At 38.3% G+C, this 20,107-nt stretch overlaps 2 protein-coding genes across 8 annotated transcripts; both read right to left on the reverse strand.

The window, feature by feature from the left end:
* Positions 1–49: 49 nt before the first annotated feature.
* Positions 50–11,515, reverse strand: klhl8 (kelch-like family member 8). Of its 7 annotated transcripts, none has more exons than XM_044333212.1 (13): positions 11,410–11,515; positions 8,304–8,523; positions 7,963–8,024; positions 7,465–7,630; positions 6,989–7,309; positions 6,548–6,734; positions 6,098–6,241; positions 5,665–5,776; positions 5,069–5,237; positions 4,824–4,983; positions 4,099–4,300; positions 3,070–3,212; positions 50–135 (listed from the first exon to the last, which is right to left on the reverse strand). In XM_044333212.1, exons 2-12 carry the CDS (start codon positions 8,499–8,501, stop codon positions 3,089–3,091), a joined length of 1,845 nt encoding a protein of 614 aa, XP_044189147.1. In that variant the 5' UTR covers positions 8,502–8,523; positions 11,410–11,515; the 3' UTR covers positions 50–135; positions 3,070–3,088. The 7 variants fall into 7 exon arrangements, 6 of the variants coding, with proteins under 6 accessions (XP_044189147.1, XP_044189148.1, XP_044189146.1 ...); XR_006398783.1 differs by lacking the exon at positions 50–135 and adding an exon at positions 1,267–2,166 and having other exon boundaries at positions 2,341–3,212; XM_044333213.1 differs by lacking the exon at positions 50–135 and adding an exon at positions 1,267–2,166.
* A 1,729-nt stretch (positions 11,516–13,244) lies between these two features.
* On the reverse strand, positions 13,245–19,692 carry sdad1 (SDA1 domain containing 1). Its single transcript, XM_044333206.1, has 22 exons — positions 19,473–19,692; positions 19,256–19,360; positions 18,486–18,584; positions 18,246–18,356; positions 18,065–18,136; positions 17,863–17,963; positions 17,701–17,758; positions 17,530–17,604; positions 17,292–17,393; positions 17,126–17,195; positions 16,903–17,006; positions 16,534–16,591; positions 16,399–16,457; positions 16,234–16,310; positions 15,448–15,545; positions 15,243–15,319; positions 14,747–14,876; positions 14,509–14,600; positions 14,220–14,410; positions 13,949–14,033; positions 13,627–13,788; positions 13,245–13,485 (listed from the first exon to the last, which is right to left on the reverse strand). Exons 1-22 carry the CDS (start codon positions 19,560–19,562, stop codon positions 13,438–13,440), a joined length of 2,064 nt encoding a protein of 687 aa, XP_044189141.1. The 5' UTR covers positions 19,563–19,692; the 3' UTR covers positions 13,245–13,437.
* Positions 19,693–20,107: the final 415 nt, after the last annotated feature.

Genomic DNA, 20,107 nt, shown 5'->3' on the forward strand with positions numbered 1-20,107 from the left:
TTACGCTTTTCAGCAAACTCCCCTGAGCCTGGCAGTGTGTGTATGATGTGATGTGTTCTAGCTCCAAGTTCTCAGATGTCTGAGCATCTTCTCTCTGGGTTCACCTCTTTTCAGCATCCGTCCAGGGTCCAAAGACTGAAAGCAGTAAAACACAGATGACAAACACTTGACCTCTTCACTCATCTTCTACATTAAAACTTACGGTAGTTTACTACCACATAAAGCTTCAATGATCAGAAACAAAGTTTGTTATTTAGATTCCACCATGTGCAATATTTCAATTTCACAAATCAGAAAATAACAATTATCAATAATTATCTATTTGACTACATATACTAAAATGAACAGATTTTCTAAAGTTAAAAACATTTTTTGTAATTATTCAAGAAAGAATATGGTTAAATATCAACTTTTTCTTGCATTTACTATAATCTTTGTATTTATTTTCTTATTTTTTGTTGCTGAATGTCTTACATAAATAAAATTGACTTACCTAATGAAGCATTAAAAGGCCTGAAATATTTCATTTGATACAATTGCTGTGCGCCACTTCATTCTATTTACTTAATAATAATAATAATAATAATAATAATAATAATAATAATAATAATTGGAGAAAATAGCAGAATTGTGTGTGAGCTGTGTGGTGTCGGCCCTAAGAGCTGATATCACATTATGATTATAAAAACACACAAGACGTTTCATACATTTTTTTTCCCTAAAACATCACAAACTTTCAGGGTAGGTACACAATTTATGTAACTTGAACTACCTGGATGTTAAATCATTAGGACAGATCATCACATTTGACACAGTGAAACCACAAAGTCCAGAAGAAGGTTTATAACAACCACATGTCAACTGTCAATAAACTTTATACTGCTAAACCTCCGCCTCCAATTGTTACTTGTTAACTTGGTTTAATAGGATGTTACAAAACAATAAACACACAAATCAAATTCTCATTTACATGGTACGTTGCTCAGGAGACGCAGCTTGAGGATTTATCAATATGACCTGAGCGTATGAAATGTCTACTTCTCAGAAAAAAGTATTTTATGAATCTTCACTGAGAGGTGTGTAGGGAAATGAACCATAAAAGTAACCAACCCCCACATACACTTTTGTCCAGAGCCTGGTGTGTATGTTAAAAGGGGTATTATCACAAATTTGATTGCTGAATGTTTTTGTTTTTTGGCTCCAGTTTATAGCAAACCAACATTTCATACACTGTTACCGAAGGAAAAGAAAGAGGAATCACACCAATGAACGTAAAACACAACTTTATTGTACCAATTTATATCAATACCATGTAAATAAAAAGCACAAGATGGAAGCAGTCAAAAGGAGGAAGAACAACACAAAGTACAGCAAGTTTACAAAAGACTGTATCTGGCTCATTTGCTAGCAAAGTTGGCAGCAACTTACATTTTGGTGTAAAAATGATATACCAGGTTGATAATATGCACTAGTATTAATACCAGTAGGACACAAACTGTGCAATAATATGTATTTTTCCTAGTATAAATGTAATTAACATTTCTGTTTTCAACCAGCCTAAACTGTTGCCAGAAATGTTCCTAACATATAGCAGAAATAGGCATTAATGTTAAATAAACATCTTCAACTTATAACACGTATAACATGAAATTCTCTATTTAGGACAAAAATATATTCAGACTTCACATCTATTCTAGGAAAATAGTGCACAGCAATGGATTAGATAGTGTAGTAAAGGATAATACCAAAGATACACCTATTTTATAATACAAAATGTCCATATATTAAAATATAACAGAACCATCTGCAGACACAAACCTCAGTTGAATCTCATACACATCTGAAAGCACTCTGATTAGGATTTCTGACAGTCCAGCTATCGTCAAACACAAATCTTGGATTGGAAAAATCTTTCCCTGCAAGTTTGAACAGACCTCTGTACAATATTGTAAAACTGAACAAGAACCAAAGAGGTGCACGGTAGCTCTGATCAGTCCTTGACTCAGGTGTGTAGTCGTCACACCGTTATCACTTCTGAGGTCAAGGTAAAGGTGGCGACTTGGGATTCAGCAGAAGGTTGGACCGCATTTGCAGCTTCTTATAAACGGCTGACACACTTTGTTGTGTTTGGCACTTGCAGCAGTGAAATTCCCTGGACCTGCCATCCTAACATGATTTGTTCAAATCAGTCTCAAATGATTGTTCAAACACAATAACAGGCAAAGGCCAGCTGGAAGTGCTGGGGTGCGATCCAGCACGGTGCAGCTGGAACTGCTGATTGAATCAATCTGAAATGCATCTTTAAAAAAGTCTCACTGCTAAACGGACACTTTCACTTACCTTGGTATAAGATCATCAAAGGAATCTTGGAATTGTACTTGACATCTTAACGTCCTATTTCATATTTGTTGATGAAAATGTTAGTGTTCTAACAGCACACGCTGCACTGCAAAAAAAAGGCATTGAATCCAGTATGATTGTGTTCAAATTACTAATTAGTCACATCTCTCTGCAATAATGAAAACAACCGCAGAACCAAAGAGAAATCTAGAGACAGTCTTAATGATGAGACCTTTGAAATTCTTTCATACTGGCCCACGATAAAGTCCATGTTCATAATGTGCACATTATGTGAACCTAGTAGCTCTGAATTGAAACTATCCTCTCATTCTTAAGAGGTTAGTATTGAGAACAAGACTCAGCTACTATTTTCCCTTAAAGTCAGTAAACAAATGAAAATACAGTACAAAATACTACATCACTGATTGCAAAATAACACCAACAGAAGTCAAGAGTTTGAATGTGTCATTTTGTCAGACAGCTCAGAGAAGACATTAGATTTGTCAGATATGCACTTCAAGTCAGTAAAATCCCCCCAATATTTCTCAGTCACTGTAGAGACTGAACATCAGCCTCACTGTTAGTCACACACTGAAGGCTGATGTTCAGACAGTGTCAACAGTAATGTGACGTCGCTGGGTGGAGACGCTCTGTCACTGTTAGTGTGCTTTGTTGTGTTGTGTGCTTTGTGCAGTGATCAGATCTGGTGGTGACCAGGAAGTCAGTCACCTGGGAGGTGGAGCGGAGGTCACATGCAGTTGACCACGTTGCTGGACCCCTGGCCGACGTCTCTGATCTGGCTGACGTGAGATGAACAGACAGCCACTCCGGCTCCGGCACGGCAATGAGACACTGAACCCACTAGCTCCCATCTGAAGAGCAGAGATACAAATCACGAGAAAATTATACAATGACGTCATATTAACAGACTTCAAAAATACAACAAGTATACAAGTATATGACAGGTTGAGAACTCTCTCAGTTTTCATGCAAACTAATCACACCTGGAGTTACAAGCTTCAAATGTGGATTGTTGTTCCGGGTACCATTAAATTTCCTCCAGTTTTTAAGCTCAAATAACATACTTCAGATTTTATTGGAGAAAGACCACACAGCTTTCTTCACCCACAAATATTTTCTTTGTACTGTCATCTGCAGTCTGTTTGTTGCAGGGTTTCTGTATTTGTTTGAATTTTCTGTTTTTGCTTCTAAATACAGCATGTGTTGCCAACTGGTGAATATTTATTCATGTTGTGATTTCTAAAGATCCCTGCATTGGTCTCTCTCTGCCACTCTAATATCTAATATTCATATAGCAACTAACAGGCAAAAAGGCAAAATGTGATTGTTGCACCATTTTTGTGGTCTTGTCTAATATATTATAGACAATGTTCTATAACTCTTACAGTATCTGAACCTTTTTTCCATTTATTTACATGTCTTTGTCAAAAGGACAAGAACTGAATACAAAGTGTTGTCAAACTCAACTCTAAAATTATTTATTTATTTATTTATTTTATTAAATTGACAACCAGCTGCCTTTCAGTATCACACTATATGTTTTGTATCTGTATGTTTTGTCCCTGCTTATTGAAAAAGCAGGGACCCGATGCCAGAAACTACCTACATTATGTCCTGATGGTTTTTCACCACAGAAGCGTTCCTACCATTAAAACGAGCTGCTTCATTATCACACACTGCACCTCCATACCTTAGAAACACATCACATTATACAACTTTCATTCATCTCCTCCTCACCTGTTCATTCGAGGCTCGAAAGCCTCCACTGTGTTCAGGTAGATGTTTCCATTGTGGCCCCCGACTGCGAACACTCTTCCCATTACGGTGGCGACCCCAACTCCACCACGTGGGGTGGTGAGCTCAGACATGTACTCCCAGCGTTGCATTCGTGGGTCAAAGCGCTCTACGGAGCTCAGGGGTGAGTTGTCATCAAAACCACCTTTAGGAAAGATGAGGGGAACAAAATTATTAAAAAATGACAAGAAAATTCATCTTGTAGATATCACTTTGGTAAGAAAAAAACTTCACATGATGTTACCAGTCGAGCAGACACAAGATAAGGTGATTTCACAAACCCATATTAAACCACAGCCACTGACTAAGCAAAATGCCACAACAGAAGTTTTAATGAACCTTGAATGACTCTTCAAATTCTAGTGGTACAATAAAAAATCTCATCCTCTGTAAATCAGTTACCAGATATCTCTACAAAACATCAACTTTTGTCTTCCCTGATTCATGTATTTGTGTATAAAATTGCAGGGTGTCTACCTCTGAAGTCATGTGATCTGAGAGTATCAAAATAATAAAAACAAAAAACACAGCAAAATAATAATATTATTAATGAAAAAATACATCTTCCAACAACTACTCCAACTAACAATATGTGATTATCCAAGTGATCATATCAAAATATACCCAAGTGAGAAATCTCATCTGTCTAGTTTGCTTATTCCTCTCACCCACTACATAGAGGCAGCCATTGAGTTTGCTGACTCCATTTCCAGCTCGTCTCTGGCCCATCTCGTTGACCTCTGTCCACTTGTTGAGGTGGGGGTTAAACCGCTCCACACTGGACAGTGATGCCACGCCATCATTGCCTCCAACTGCGTACACGTAACTCTGACAAGCAGAGGGCATAATGCAATGAATTGCAGAGTAGTTATCATATCAAACACTATTTATTGGCTTTTGTCTCCAGTCTTACCCCCAACGCCACAGATCCCACTCCTCCTCTGGGCGTGTTCATCGGAGCCACAGCGCTCCAGCAGTCACTTTCAATGTCATAACGCTCCACGTCGTTGAAGCAGGAGTTGTCATCCAGACCTCCAATGGCGTAAATAGGACCACCAAGAGCTGCCAGGGCTATACCCCTCCTGAGAAACAAGGCAGAATATTTCTGCTATTTACCCAAGACTGTTAGTAAATGGTACACCGGGAGAAATGCATGTTATGGTATCAATTCCTGAGTATTTAACAGTGCTGAAAAGGACAATCTTCTCTCATAAGGAAATAATGAATTGTTAATTTAGGTGCAAACTAACAAAAGGCTCAACACAGCACAGTAAAACAGCTGTCAGAGTGTAAAGAACAACATGAATAATTTCTAGGCCTTCAATACAAACATAACATTCCATATTTCAAATCACTTTGTTCAGCCTTGTGGATTTGGCCTCCCAGATAATCCTACTAGTTCCAGGAATTTCTTTTCTTCAGTCACCTCAGTGTAGTAGATAGATAGTCTTTTTTTCAAGTGCAGACTCTCCAGAAAGCCCCATTCAGTATGTTGCAGTGTCTGTGTACCTCTTGGTGTTCATGGAGGCTTTCATCATCCACTTGTTGGTGAGGGGGTCAAACATCTCCATGTTGCCTAAGTGTTCATTACCATCATGGCCCCCAACAGCATAAACTTTACCTAAGAAAACCAACAACAAACAGATATGAGGTTGAGTCTTAATGATCATGTGACCAGATCAGTGATGATCACTTCTAGATTCTGAGAGACCAGACTAATTAGGCCTTTTGACAAGTAATCTGTAATCCAAATATTGAGTTCATCTGCTAAATAATCTCAGTAATACACAAATATTAGTGCATTATTTTTATTTTTATAAAATATCAGTATTACATGTCATAATAATAGTAGTAATAGTAATAACTGTAGAGCAACGGGAACTTTCAAACCTGCCTTGTCTTTTACTTACTGCAGTGTTATTATATACAGAGCACCTCTTACCTCCTACAGATATTACGCCCACGTGACGTCGTCTACTGTTCATTTCAGGGCCAAAGAACCAGCTGTTCTTAGTGATGGAGAAGCACTCTATGCTGCGAAATGGGTCACCAGAGCCCCCCCGGCCACCAACACAGAACAAAACCCCTGAGGAAATCATTGGAAACAAAAAAAATAGTTGTCGCAGTGAGAGAACATATAACTTACTTTATGACCACAGAACATTTTAAAAATATTTAAAAACTTTCTATAAATAAAAAGTTATTCTATTTTTGTAAATTTGCTTATGTTAAGAAGACGAGACTACGCCTTTTACACACATAAACACCCAGAGAAGCATTTGGTTTTATGTGAGTAGTTTTTAGGATAAGAATAAAGAGCTAAATGTTGCTACAAATGCCATAAAACCAGCAGTTACATATACAAAACAGAGCACCACCATATAAGTACAACCTGCAGTGTGTTTCCGGGGTACGGTACGGACTGAATACTCAAAGTCCAGCACCACCTTGTTGCTGAGGTGCAGGTGGTAGTTCCTGGCTTCGTCCATCAGGTCTCGACAACTCAGGTTACCTTTGATCATATCATCCTTAGCCACGGTTCCTGTCAGGAACTCTACAGGGAGCAGGGGGAGCCGCACCTAAAGTAGAGAACAACATACAGAATATTGTGGTTGTAAAAGTGATTACATAAAGTTGTGAACATATATATAACACTAATCACTCATGCTGTTATGTAACTAAACGTCCTTGTAGTCAGTAAAGTAGGTCATTCTGTCTAACTTCACTAGACACAAACACAAAACTTGTGGAGAAATTAAGGGAGACATTCATTAATAACATTAATTTATCTAAGCTCAACTAAACTATACCCTCGTGAGGCAAACTCCCTAACCTGACACATGATCTGGTCCAGCCAGGCCTCGTGGTGCTGTGGGTTTGCTTTCAGCCATTTCACTGCTGCGTTGTACACCTGTGTCTCTGAGTGGATATTAAGCTCATTGGAGGACAATAATGTGCGTAAGTGCTGAGGAGACACACATGTGAAGTCCTCGCACTCTACCACCTCAGTGAAATGTTCGCAGGCATAGCGGTCGGCCATGTCCATCAGGTCCACACGATTGTGGCTCTCAGCAAAGGTACGAACTGCAAGGCAGTTGGTGGGGTGGAAGTGGGCCTTCATGTACTCACAGCAGGCTCTCGCCACCAACTCCACCTAACAGATTCAGACAGTAATAAAGATTTTACACACTATCTCAAGGTCTTAGATAAAACTTTATAACTACACTTAACTATTCATTGAAAATGCAGTTCACGTAAGACAAGGAGAACAAAAAGCCTGCACTGCTTGTTGCACTTGTGTTTCTTTACCTGAAGGATGCAAGCAGCATAAAGCAGGGGCTGCACATTATCTACAGTTAATGTGAGCCTAGAGGAGTAGGCAAAATGTACCAGGTCCTGGATGGCATCACCATCAAAGTCCTTGATCTCTATCAGTTCCTGCTTAGCCTCTGACATCTCTGACAGGAACATGGCCCTGAGGGAAGAGATGCCCATTTAGACAAGAACCAGGCAGAAGTCTTCCAAAAACAAGCTTCATGTTTCACACTTTTATGTTTGAATGCAATCATGTAGATAATTTGTCACAAAAACAGTTTCACCCCAAATGAATAATATAAGACTCAATACTTTAACTACATGACACATGTATAAGTGATAATGACATTTTTTGATATATTAATTGTCTAATTTGATCTATTTTAGGCCAATCCACCAGTAAGAAAAAATAGTCTTTTATTTTTCTACATTGTACTGAAAACCACTATTATAGGCCTAGTTCAGAAAATAAAACATAAAAATGGAGCACACCTGAAGTAAGGGATAACACAGGCCAGCACCAGCTTGTGACATGGTATCAGCCTACTGCCAACCTACAGGAGAAACAAACACAGAATATATGTCTTAACAGAAAACAAGGCACACCTACATGCAGTATTAATAATCTCACCACAGTTTGACATTAAGATGGAGTACTGTGATATCAGCAGCTATTTAGAGATAGAAAAAGATAGAGAAATTAGGCTCACATCTATAAAATATTCTTCATGAAATCACAACCTTCAACCTGACATGACTGAAAACACAGAGACCAGTTGAGACATAAATATAGGTCACAAATATCTCTAATACATCTCGACAGAGTGACTGACCTTTAGTGTGACATCACAGAGCTCTCCTACTTCGTAGAAATGCCGGAGGGAATTATGGAAGTCCTTCCAGGCCTCATGAGCCTCGAACACAAAGGACCCGTCAGGTTCGCAGTCTGCTTTCGATGCCCTGTTTCCAGGCCGCTTCTCTTTGGACTTCAGCTGCTTGGCATGGTCTGGCACCACATCCCCTGGTGCCATAGCTGGCTACAGGAAACAACACCTGAACAAAGAGATGAGAGGGTTGAGATATACGATAGAAGGAAATCAGTTACTGTAGGTGTGGGCAATACTGAATCAAAATTAATATTACCAAAATGTATATAGAATTATCTCATTCAGTGATGGTAGTTAGTAGAGCTACAACGATTCCTTCGATTGGTGGAAAACTCATCAACAATTTTGAGAAATCGACTGATCATTTTAGTCATTCTTTAATTAAAAATGCCAAACATTTGCTGATTTCCAGCTTTTCAAATGCAAATATTATTCTGTGTTTTTTTGAAGACTTTTGGGTTTTGGACTGTGTGTCGGACAAAACAAGACATTTTAAGACATGAACTTGAGCTGTGGAAAATTACAACAGGCATTTTTCACTATTACCTGACATTTTATAGACTAAATGATCAATCAATAAGTTCAAACGGATAATGAAAATAATCATTAGTTGCAGCCCTTGCAGTTAGCACTCTGAATTATATCTTAGAAAGTAATACTCATGTTCATTCCATTGAACCAAATGTTATCTTAGTGTTTCACCAGAACAACATTCTGTAATGGTAAAAAAATAAACAGCCTCAAGTACTTATCATCTAACTCACTAATCAAATTTAATTTGCTCTAATTTATGTAGACAGAATAACGATATCTGGATATATAAATTTTGTTGTGATACAATTATATGAAAACACTTAATTTTCACCCAGCCCTCACAATTTTCTCTGCCAATTGCAATTTATTTCAAATAGAGGCCACAACTTGGTTCAAATAACATTTTACAGGCTTCAATGGAGGAAACAAAAAGGAAATTAGTGGTGGGGGATATGGCTTGCCAGCTGAGCAAGTTTGGTCAGTATTCCTCCCCCCTCTCTCAGTGTCACTTCCCCTTTACTCATTCAGCAGTGACTGGAGGAAAATGTGAAAAGAAAATAGGACAAGCAGATACTGCGCTAACATAACACATTCAATCAAAATGCTACAAACACTAAGCAATCCAACCAGTAAAATTCCTACCTATTGCCGAGTCTGAATCAGATGAACAATCTTCACAGTTTGTGTCTCTAGTTGAGAACAGAGAAACTGAAAGCAGACAGCCAGAGGCCAAAACTCCACCCACACCTTACAGATGATGCACTGTCTTTCTTTTGAGCTATGCCTCTGACACTGAATAGACTCAGTGTATCACCCCCTCATCGCCAGTCCTCTCAGCTATAAGAGCAGAAAAACACCAAGTCCCATCATACGCACTGGTGATCAAAGGCTCCTTCAATATCCGTTCTACTTTGTAGAACTTGCGGATAGGCTTCATCTTTGAGACTGTTTGGTTTCTCAGCACATGGACGGATTTAGTAATATCCACTTAATTCAAAGTCAGATCCAAGATCAGTTGAAACACTTTCACAGCCTTAAGATGATAACATCCCCAGACTGTGTTGTATTATTTATTAGGAGTAAGTGGAGCGAGAGAGTCAATAATTTAACAACAGATGTATTGCACAACTACTCAACTCCACTGAAGACAAAGTGAAAAACACTATGTGCAAACAGCGACCTCTTTTTAAATCTAGCAACGTCTTTCTATGCGTCTGTGTGTTTCACTCTGAGTCCACCATACAAAAAGAAAAGAAAAAAAAGACTCCCATTAGGCAACCAGCATGCCTCAAAGGCACAAAACATACACAGAAGACGGGTATGCTCTCATGAGAAGCCACTGTTGTCATGTCAATTTACTCCACCCACTTGCAAGAGGACACAGCAACTACACATACTGCTGCCAAATACTGCTTACCCTTTGATCAGAGTATTGTGAAAGTAATTTACCACTAATGACCCCGCTCCCTGCACGCTGTATAAATATATTTCCATCACCACCTTCCTTTCGCAAGAGATTGAGGGTGAAGCATCTTGTGAAAGATGACTGATAAAAATCAAGTAGACTATTTGTTATGCAGTCTCTTGGGTGTATTTTTACACTCATTTAACCTTTTGGATAATAATGTATTTTTTTCTGTCATACATGCATTTTTTTACAATTCAATCTTTCCCAGCACTTCGCTAGATTGTTTTGCCCCTCTCTACAACTATGTAGTAGATATTACATAAAGTCTGACAGTAATCCTGGATGTCCATCTTGCACAAGCCTAACTTTAATTCTAATTTACCAAAGTAGCTCTACTATGTCCCAGACATTTGAGACACTCAGGTATAAAAGTGTGCAAGCTGGATGTTGTTGGACATGGCCAAAATATACAGTGTAGTGAGTAATAAAGATGCTTGAACAGCTATCAGTTACCCCTCTAGGACCACTGCATGCCAACACATCATGTAGCTAAAGGATGCTGATAGTTAAGATACCATCGTTACTACAAGTATAGCACCAAGCTGTTCAAGTATACAGCTAGTGGCTTAAAATGTTGTCTAAAATAATTATGAAGAGGGGTCGAGGTTATCTGCGTTTAATACCAAAACGTACACACAGTCATTACAGTTAGCACACAATATGAGGCACAACAGTCGTTAAAATATGGAATAAAATTGGCAACCGCACGTCAACAGTTTGTGAAGCAAGGCGAGCTTGGGTATGAGAGGTTAACTTACCACATTCAGTATTCACAACATATACACGTTTCTCTCTTAAGAAAAACAGACAAAATACAACACTACAACGATAAATGTCCACGATAAAGATATCTAATTAGCCCAACGGTAGATTAACGGTTAGCTTGTTCGCTAAGCAGCTAGCATCAGCACGAGAGCTAATCTTAGCAGGCAGGAGACGAAAAAGAATTAAACCCTCAATTTAACGAAAATACTACATGTAGACAGATACAAATTACTATAAAACCTTGCTTATTCGTTACAATAGATGAAATGTATTTAATTTGGATACCTCATGTCGCAGGAAGAATTAAAATGCCGGCTTGGTTGAAAGAAATGTTTGGCATTTGCACGTTTGTTGTGATTCCAGGTGCTTCATGGGTATTGTAGTTGTAATACATCCCATTTGAGCAACAACCTCATGAAGCAAAGCAGAAAGCTAATTAAAAGCTCTTTGTGCTTAAAAAATCAAACAATGGGAAGTTTTAAGCTCGTCAGTTGTTTCATCTGTGAAGCTGATAAGTTTATCAGCACATCTTCCAATATATTTAGACTAACTTCATGCAGGAATGTTTAAGGGTGTGGGTAAGCTTACTATTTTTAACTCAAAGCAAAATAAACAAGACTAGGAAACCTAGTGTGTGGCTGGACCGTGTATGGTCAATGTGGGAAATTGTGGCCAACTTGTTACAGGGACATTCAGTGATCGACAATGTAAATTCCTGGATATTAAATGTTCATCTGCAATTATCTGTGGTGGACCTAGGAATATTTGTTGGTAAAGTATGTCAAAAAAGGTTATAAATGCAATTGCAAGAACAATACTTTCCACTCATAACTGGATGTTTGATTTGAAAGATAACTTATTTTATTTCTAATCATAACTACTCTAATTATCTTGCTGTTAAACAGAAGTTTAGCCATTTCACTCCTGCAGCCAAGAGCTTGAGCAGGAAACACGTCAATCTGCGTCACACTGCTTCCATCATCTCAAAGAGCAACAGCCAATGAGGAAGCTCCAACACTCGACCTGCTGACCAATGGTGTAACTTCATCACTCATTCACAACTACGGTTATTTACTAACAGATTTCTCTGGTATTTTTAAGAATGTCACTGTCAACATTAATTTATTACAACACTTAAACTTTAACTGCAACTTTAGTTTCTTTGCTCTGATACATCAAAAAGTCATAGTCATGGCAGACAGACATAACACATAACATATTTTCAGTCGCCAAGTACTGTACTCAGATTGAGTTAACTTTGCCTTGTTTTGTCTTCCTTCTCATTGAACATAAAGCTCCAGCACATAATACTGATATGATCAAAATAACACACTAAAATGTGCCAAGTAAGGAACTGTTATACTATAACTACAACTGTTATATGACTACCATCATGTAAACTATATTGGCTCATAAAATCTATCCTAAAATTATACATAAACAACTCCATCATAGCCTGATTGACTTCTATTCTACTGCTGTACCTTGCAAACACTAGGCAGAAACACTGAAATCAGGACATTAATATGGATGATCAATTTCATACTTATACATGAGGATGAAATTCTCAATATAAAATGTATTAAAAACCAGTGTAACCACAAATGACTAATTTGGTGAGATCCAGGTCCATGGATGCAAAAGTCTGCATCCATGGACTTCACAGCAGTGTTACAGCAGTTGGTGTGAATCTTTACATTTACATTCTTTTATATAAATCACTTATATTTCTTTGAATGTGATCAGTTCAGAACAAAAACTTGGAACAATAACAGAATTTCTTGAGACTGAAAACTAAGGTTTGCACTCCTTTTCAGTGCCTAAAGCCTAATATGCAACCTTTTATTTATTTTTATTAACTTTATTACAACCAAAGCTACCTGAGTTTATTTAACTTGAGAATGGAAAACTAAAAATGTCATTTAATTTAAAGGTACAGAGATTCATAGTTTTCTTGTAATTTAATGGGACACCAATTGTCAGCTGGAATAAATCAGCCAGCTTCTATGAAGTGAATGAGAGATGCAGAATAAACAGAAAAAAAAGAGATTAAGTCTTAAATGTACATTAAAAAATAATTATAAACCCATATTCGGCTAGTAAAAATGACATTCACACAATTACCAAAGATTGTTTATTTCAGATCACTGTATATTTATGAAGTTCATCCACTGAAAATAATACATTATTAAACTGACAAAGTTTTACAGGCCACTTGTAGGATGTACAATATTATTTGACATAGTCAAAGTTCAGGTTTACGATGGCCATCGAATGGCCAGAGCGAGGCGAATAACATCATGTCCATGTGTCCTACTTGTGTTGCTTCTTCTTTTTTAGGAGTGCATCCCGTAGAGCGATCTGGATAAGCAAAATAAAATAGTTTAGATGGAAATGCAAAGACTGTTTCCCAAACAGTATATTCAGTAAAAAAAAATCAATTTAGCCACAATTAAACACAGCAGCTCATTCTGACATGTACCTATGATAGGTGTGACTTACCTGTTTCTCTCTGAAGGAGCGTTTGCCTTTGGTTCTGACATTCTGACTGTGTCTCATCATCATAAAGTTCTTCGTCCTCTTCTTCTCCTTGTTGCTGGTGCTGGCGTGTGGGTTCAGCTTGGTCCGTCTCCTGATAAAGTCTTTACGGTCAGTCCTTCCCGCCTACAAATCCGAACACATCATTATTAACACAGTAGGCAAACTGCCCACGAATGACTTTGAGATTCAGCAGCGTTTCAGGTCTATTAGGATGCCGTGATTTTACCCAGTAAGCACCTCTAAAATGTTTTAAATCAATCTCCAGTTAGCATTAAAGACATACCATTGCTGTTGCCAGTCGTGTTTCCTTGTCTGCTTTTGGTTTCTTGTGTAATTTCTCAATATTCCTCAAGGTCAGCAGCTCCCCTCTGAAAGGTTTGGAGAAGAAAACATATAAAAGTATGATCATCCATCTAAAGAAACTAAACATCACTGATTACTCTCTTATTCCAAGAAATCTAAGACCTGAGTGTACAAGTGTTTCATATAAAAATTAAATGAATCTTTGCAGATGATGTAATGCTTTACAGTCTAGGTTCAAATTGCTTTCTAACCTGTTGTCACCCTCGTCATCACTGTCCACTGTCTTCCTCTTCTGGCCCTTTCCTGGTGCAGCGTTGACCTCCTTTGCCATCTGGACCAGACGGATCTTCTTAAAGTCATCTTGTGTGAGGAGCCTGCTGCCGCTGACCGCCGCTGCCTTGGCTTGTCTTTCCTCCAGTGGTATACTCTGAAGCTTTTCCGCCTTGAACAAACAAAAAAAAAACATTCTTTCATTAAGACAAAGCTACAACACACAACTAACCTTGTGAAATTTATCAAGCTACGCATTTTTATTCTCACCACTTCTCCTGTGTCTTCATCGGACGAGTGGTGAACATCCACCCACTCGCCATCTTCATCATCATCACTAATACTGGCACTCTCCCAGCCGTCTGTCAGAAGATATGAAAAACATATTAGCCTACTATTGATAATCTATTATCTCTGTGAACACAGAGTGTGCTGTATGAAAACAGATTGTTTTGCAGATCAAATCAGACACTGTAATCCAATCCTATCGATTCAAATAGCTGCTGACCTTCGTCGTCCTCTCCTTCTTTTTTCTCCTCCTCCACCTCCAGTACTTCAGCTCCAGGGATATAATCTTTAGCCTCCAGCTCTCCATAGTCTTTGATCTTGGCCTCTGCTGATGCCTCTGTGGGTCTTCCCTGAACAGAAGGAGGCAGAATTAACAATTAGTGACATTTTCTATACTTAAAGATGAAGTACTTTGTCACTATTATACATTTGCATCTATTGCCACTACTCTCCTTTGTTTATTTGTGCTTCTGTAACTACAACATCATTTATTACAACCCCTCTCCAGACCATGCAACACCATGAATACAAATACAGTACATTGTGGGATTATAACTTTTTAAAAATATGATTTTTTCATTCATAAATGACTAAATAACTGTCTTTTTCTCATTCAGTGTATTACACAAACACCAAGCTCACTGTTGTTGAATGTGAAGACATCATTTCAGGTTTTAAAAAGGTGATGTTTTCAGTAAAGTTCACAATGAGCTCACCCTGTCCTTCTTATGCAGCATCTGTGGATTAAGACTCCTGAACAGCTGGATCAGACCCCTGGCAGACATCATCACATCTGAGGAAAATACAGACACATGCATGCTGTGAGTGAACATATGTACATGCATGCATCAGTTAATAAGTGTATTCAGCATTGTGGTAACAGTACAGAGGCAAAAAAAAACCAGACTGGCAGTCACTCACTCTTGTCTTTGTGGATCTTGTACTGGGCCAGATCCTGCAGCAAGTCTTCATTTATGGCGAGCGGACAGCGGGCTGCCACCTCCTTAATGGCATTGATACTAAAGTACAAGAAGAGGTTAAATTTACTCTATATATATATATAAATACATATATATATATTGAGAGTCAAAAATGTTATTGTCATTATGCAAGAACAACGAAACTGCATTTGCCTCATCCTCAAATGGTGCATTTGCATTTAAGAGTTTACACATATTTACTTCAGGATACATAAGTTAGATATATTAAAATATCAGTGATAAAGAGTGCAGAATCTAAGCAATATAAGTACAAAATATAATATAATAATATAACACAAAGTATAAAATACAACTAACAAGGTGCAACAGCACCATCAGCAAAATGCAGTAAAGGTGCGGTGACAGATATAAAGTGGTGGTGTGCTGGGGTGTTGAATGACGTGTATTGCACATGATCAGTGCTTTAAGTGAAATGTAAATAAAATAAATATTGCACCTGCCCAGTGATGGCAGTATATCAGTCTGAAATATTGTGCAGTAGATAAATATATCAGTCTCAGACTGAGGAGATGTCTGAGCTTTTGAGAAGAAGCAGTTTTTCAGTCTATTTGTGCGTGTATGGATTGATCTGTAGTGTCTGCCTGATGGGAGTATATAATAATATATAACTATATAATTGGTTTGAACATTTTTTCCTAACATTTTACTTAATATTAACCGCAACCAGAAAGGAGACCCGTAAAACATCGCCATGGCTGCTACTTACCCCACAGTCATGACCTCCCCAGAGTTTCTGTCCGTCACAAAGTTGTTGGCAATGGTCATGATCACAGGTTCAATGATCTGTATGAGTGGGAATGTACAGAGTTAACAGTGTTATAGTGAAACTCCTGTGTTAACTTCTGGAATAAATCTGTTGATCTTACTATACCTCAGGTGGGACGAGTTGATGGGAAGACTGGGCAGCACACAGGAGAATCTTTGTCACCTCTACGACAACAACAGATTGTTAGAAATGTGCCATTAAAACTAGTAAAAAGACTCAACAAATGAGTTATTTTTTTACCTCTTTGATGGGGCTGAAGAAACCTCTGGATGAAGGGATAAAAATTGAAGAGGAAGAGCTGAAGGAAAAGAACAAAATACTTGATTCAATCACATTTTCATACTGTGTTCATATCAAATATATGCAAAGTTCAAGGCAGGATTCCCACAGCCCAGACACACTAAAAACTGTTAAGATGATGTTACTGACTACTTTACTACTTGATTCTGTACATTAGGCATCATTATCCATACTAGAATATCAATATCTGGTAGAAATGACAACATCTAGTTAAGTTCACATTTGACTGTAAAGCTGAAATAAAGCTAAAAATTGAAATAACTTCACCTGCCATCACGTTCAACAGCTGATTATAGCCGCGTCACTTACCTCATGGATTCCAACCAATCTGGATATGAGCTCCATCAGCATGATCTTCACCTCGAAGCGCTCTTTAGAGTCTTCCAGCTGCTTCAAGAGTTTCTCTGAGAAATCTAAAAAAAATACAGTGTATACATGTTAAGGTCAAACAGTCCATTGAGTATTTTAATACAAATAACTTTGGATAAATTATGTGTGCCGCAGTTGTTGTGGAGAGGAGGAGCGAGCCTACCTTGAGGGTCATGAATGAGGTGAATCGCTGAGAAATTGAACACTTCTACTTTCTTCTTTTTCTTGTGTTTCTGCTCAGAGAGTACAGAGAGTGAAAACAATAAACTCATCTGAACCTAAATGTAATGATACAAGTCCTGTCTCCATCACAGAGTCAATAGAGGTACCTTGAGGACTTTCATTGCTTTTTCCATCTTCTTCTTGTTTTTGGTGGTTTTCTTGCCTGTGGAGTATCTCACCATCAGGTCTCTGGCTGACGGTCCCTCCGCCTGGAAGATAAGACTGATTCTTATCAAACATATCTATACCATTTCTTTAATTGTGTTGCATATGCATTATAGCTTTCCTTAAAAAACACTCTTTGCTAGACTAATAAAAGTATCCTCCTTTATCTTTGGTACTTGCCTCTGAGTCTGAATCGCTCTCGTTCTTCTCGTCTTCATCTTTGCCCAGGAAGAATTTAAGACCCGCCACAAGGATCTACACAGGAAAACAACGCGGGTGAGGATGCACAGGCTTTTCCATTTGTTCAACAAATTAAGCAAAGCATGGCTTTTCAAACAGCAAAAAACATACCTTTGTCACCTTGGAGAAACACGCTGTTGTAATGACGTTAACTGTTTTGGCATCATTCCTATGATACAGACAAAAAGACAACCAGGTTAAAGCAATGATAAGATTTTAAAATAAGATCTCTAACTAATTCATGAAGCCAAGAGTATAAATCATAACACCCACCAAATGTTTCTTTTGTATAGCTCCACCATCACATCTAAAGATATTTTTGCTGCGATGGGATTACTGTCTCTCAGCATGGTGTACATGAAGTTCTGCAATGTCTGAAACACGCAACATAATGACAATTAGTGACAATTTAAAGCTGCACAGTATTACAGACAGTCACGTGAAATAATTAGGAGTTGTGTGTATATGCACTTACTGTGTTAACCTTGTTGTTTTTGTGCTTAGCATTGATGTTTTTGATATCTGCTACAATGTGTGTGTACAATGTCTGTGGAGAGAGAAAAACAAACATTATCACATATTTTCACTCTGCAAAATCTATTTCAGGATTTTAATATACTCTAATCATTTCGTGGGGTTAAGAATAGGTCATTGACCTTTCTGAGCAATTTGTCGTGACATCGCAGCAGCTCAAAGAAGAGCTCCAGGAGGCCGGTGGGGTCGATCAGATCTTTGTTCCTCAGAAGAATCAGCGCTTTGCAGAAGGTCTGACAAGGACATTAGACAAAAGTTATATTTAAATGCTGTGTGACAAATCATTAGCATAATTATCAACAATCTACAAGTATGATCAATGACTTCAATAAGCTAGCAGTTCTTATTGCAGCCATTCTCACCATTCTTAGGTCCGGCTCCAGGACTGTGTGGTGACTCATTAATAACTCACACAGCTCTTGGGGAAAGGTAGACAGCTGCTGTAGGTAGCAGTGACCAACCTGAAGGACAAGAAGAGTTTTCACGACACAATGTATAGACGACAAATATAGACATAAAAACTGTGAGTATGTGGTGATATTAGGATGAGAGCCTTGTGATGTTTGGCAAAAGGGTGACATGTTACATCTGTGGAATAGTTTTACCAACATGCCTCAATGGATGAAACAAATCTTTTATTAGGATTACTCAAATATTAATTGAAATGTGGTTTACAGTATATATATATAGAAAAAGTTCTATTGTAGTCTTAGTTGTTGTAAGTCTTTGTTATTTGAAAACGATAAAGAAAAATGGTCAGAAAAAAACAGACTGCTGAGTCTTCATATAAGCTTCAGATCAACTTTTAAATGCACAAAATGACTGTGTGAACACACTGTGGAGTTTGGCCCCCATCACTTACATTGAAAACACATTTGAAGGGGATCTCTTAATAGGCAGTACGAACAGGGGGAATGATTACAGCGAGGAAAACCTCTTTCAGTGTTCATTGGGGCACCTGACTGTTGTTTTAAGACACCTGAAAAATTGTGAACCTGTCCTTTAATGCCTGGGCACTTTTTGGGTGTATGACACTTGAATAAAAATAAGAATTAATTCAAAATAGTAGCTAAACATTACTGATCACCATTAGACAGGCTCAGTAGATACAAGCATAAACAATGTTTGTTACCTGAGCGAGGAACATGACAAGGTCTGCCAGCTCCTTGTTGGGTTTGTCCGGCTGCAATTTGAAGATCTGTACATTGGACTGGTAATGTCGGTACTGCTGCAGAAACTGTTAAAAGGGTACAAGTAGTGATTCATTACTGCTGTATATTGACAGTACTCGTATGCATCAATTCACAAATGAAGCCTTGCAGCTAATAACTTTAGCATTGTTAGCTTACCTCATCTACGTATGACTGTGGATCTCTCTTGATAAGATTCTGCAGTTGTGGCAAATTGTTTGGCAGTTTGTTGTTATGTCGCCCTGCCATGTTGGACGTTTATTACGTTGTGAAAAAAATTAATGATAATTTTCTCTTTTTACAAAGCAAGCGTGGCCAATGTGCAGGCTGCCATTAAGTTTACAGTGTGGGATGTCCTCACTGTCACGTGACGTCCATGTGTGTTTTTTTCCCACCCGCATTCCGCGAAGACCCGCCCTAGTCTACCTCTGATTGGCTAGAGTTAGGAAAAAAAATCAGGGTCAGAGCCAATCAGAGGCAGAGTAGGGCGGGTCTTCAAGGAATGCGGGTGGGGAAAAAAATAACACGTCACATTCGGGCTTGAAGTCACTTCCGCTTCCGATTATGAGAGTTTGTTGTCTTCTTGGGTGGCCGTGTAAGTGATCAAAACGTCTAAATCCTACACACGTCTGACTTTTTCTACTCGTCTAGTTTTATGATCCCATCCTCGGTCAATTTTAAACTGGACTCAGGGCTCGTGTTGTCTCGTATCGTAACATCTAGCAGTGTAGGTTTGTTCCAACTGCTGTATAACGGCAAAGCAACGGTTGTCAGTTTAGGGAAAACGTGAATTT

The sequence above is a fragment of the Thunnus albacares genome, chromosome 18, assembly GCF_914725855.1.
Source record: "Thunnus albacares chromosome 18, fThuAlb1.1, whole genome shotgun sequence".
NCBI classification, from domain to species: Eukaryota; Metazoa; Chordata; class Actinopteri; order Scombriformes; family Scombridae; genus Thunnus; species Thunnus albacares.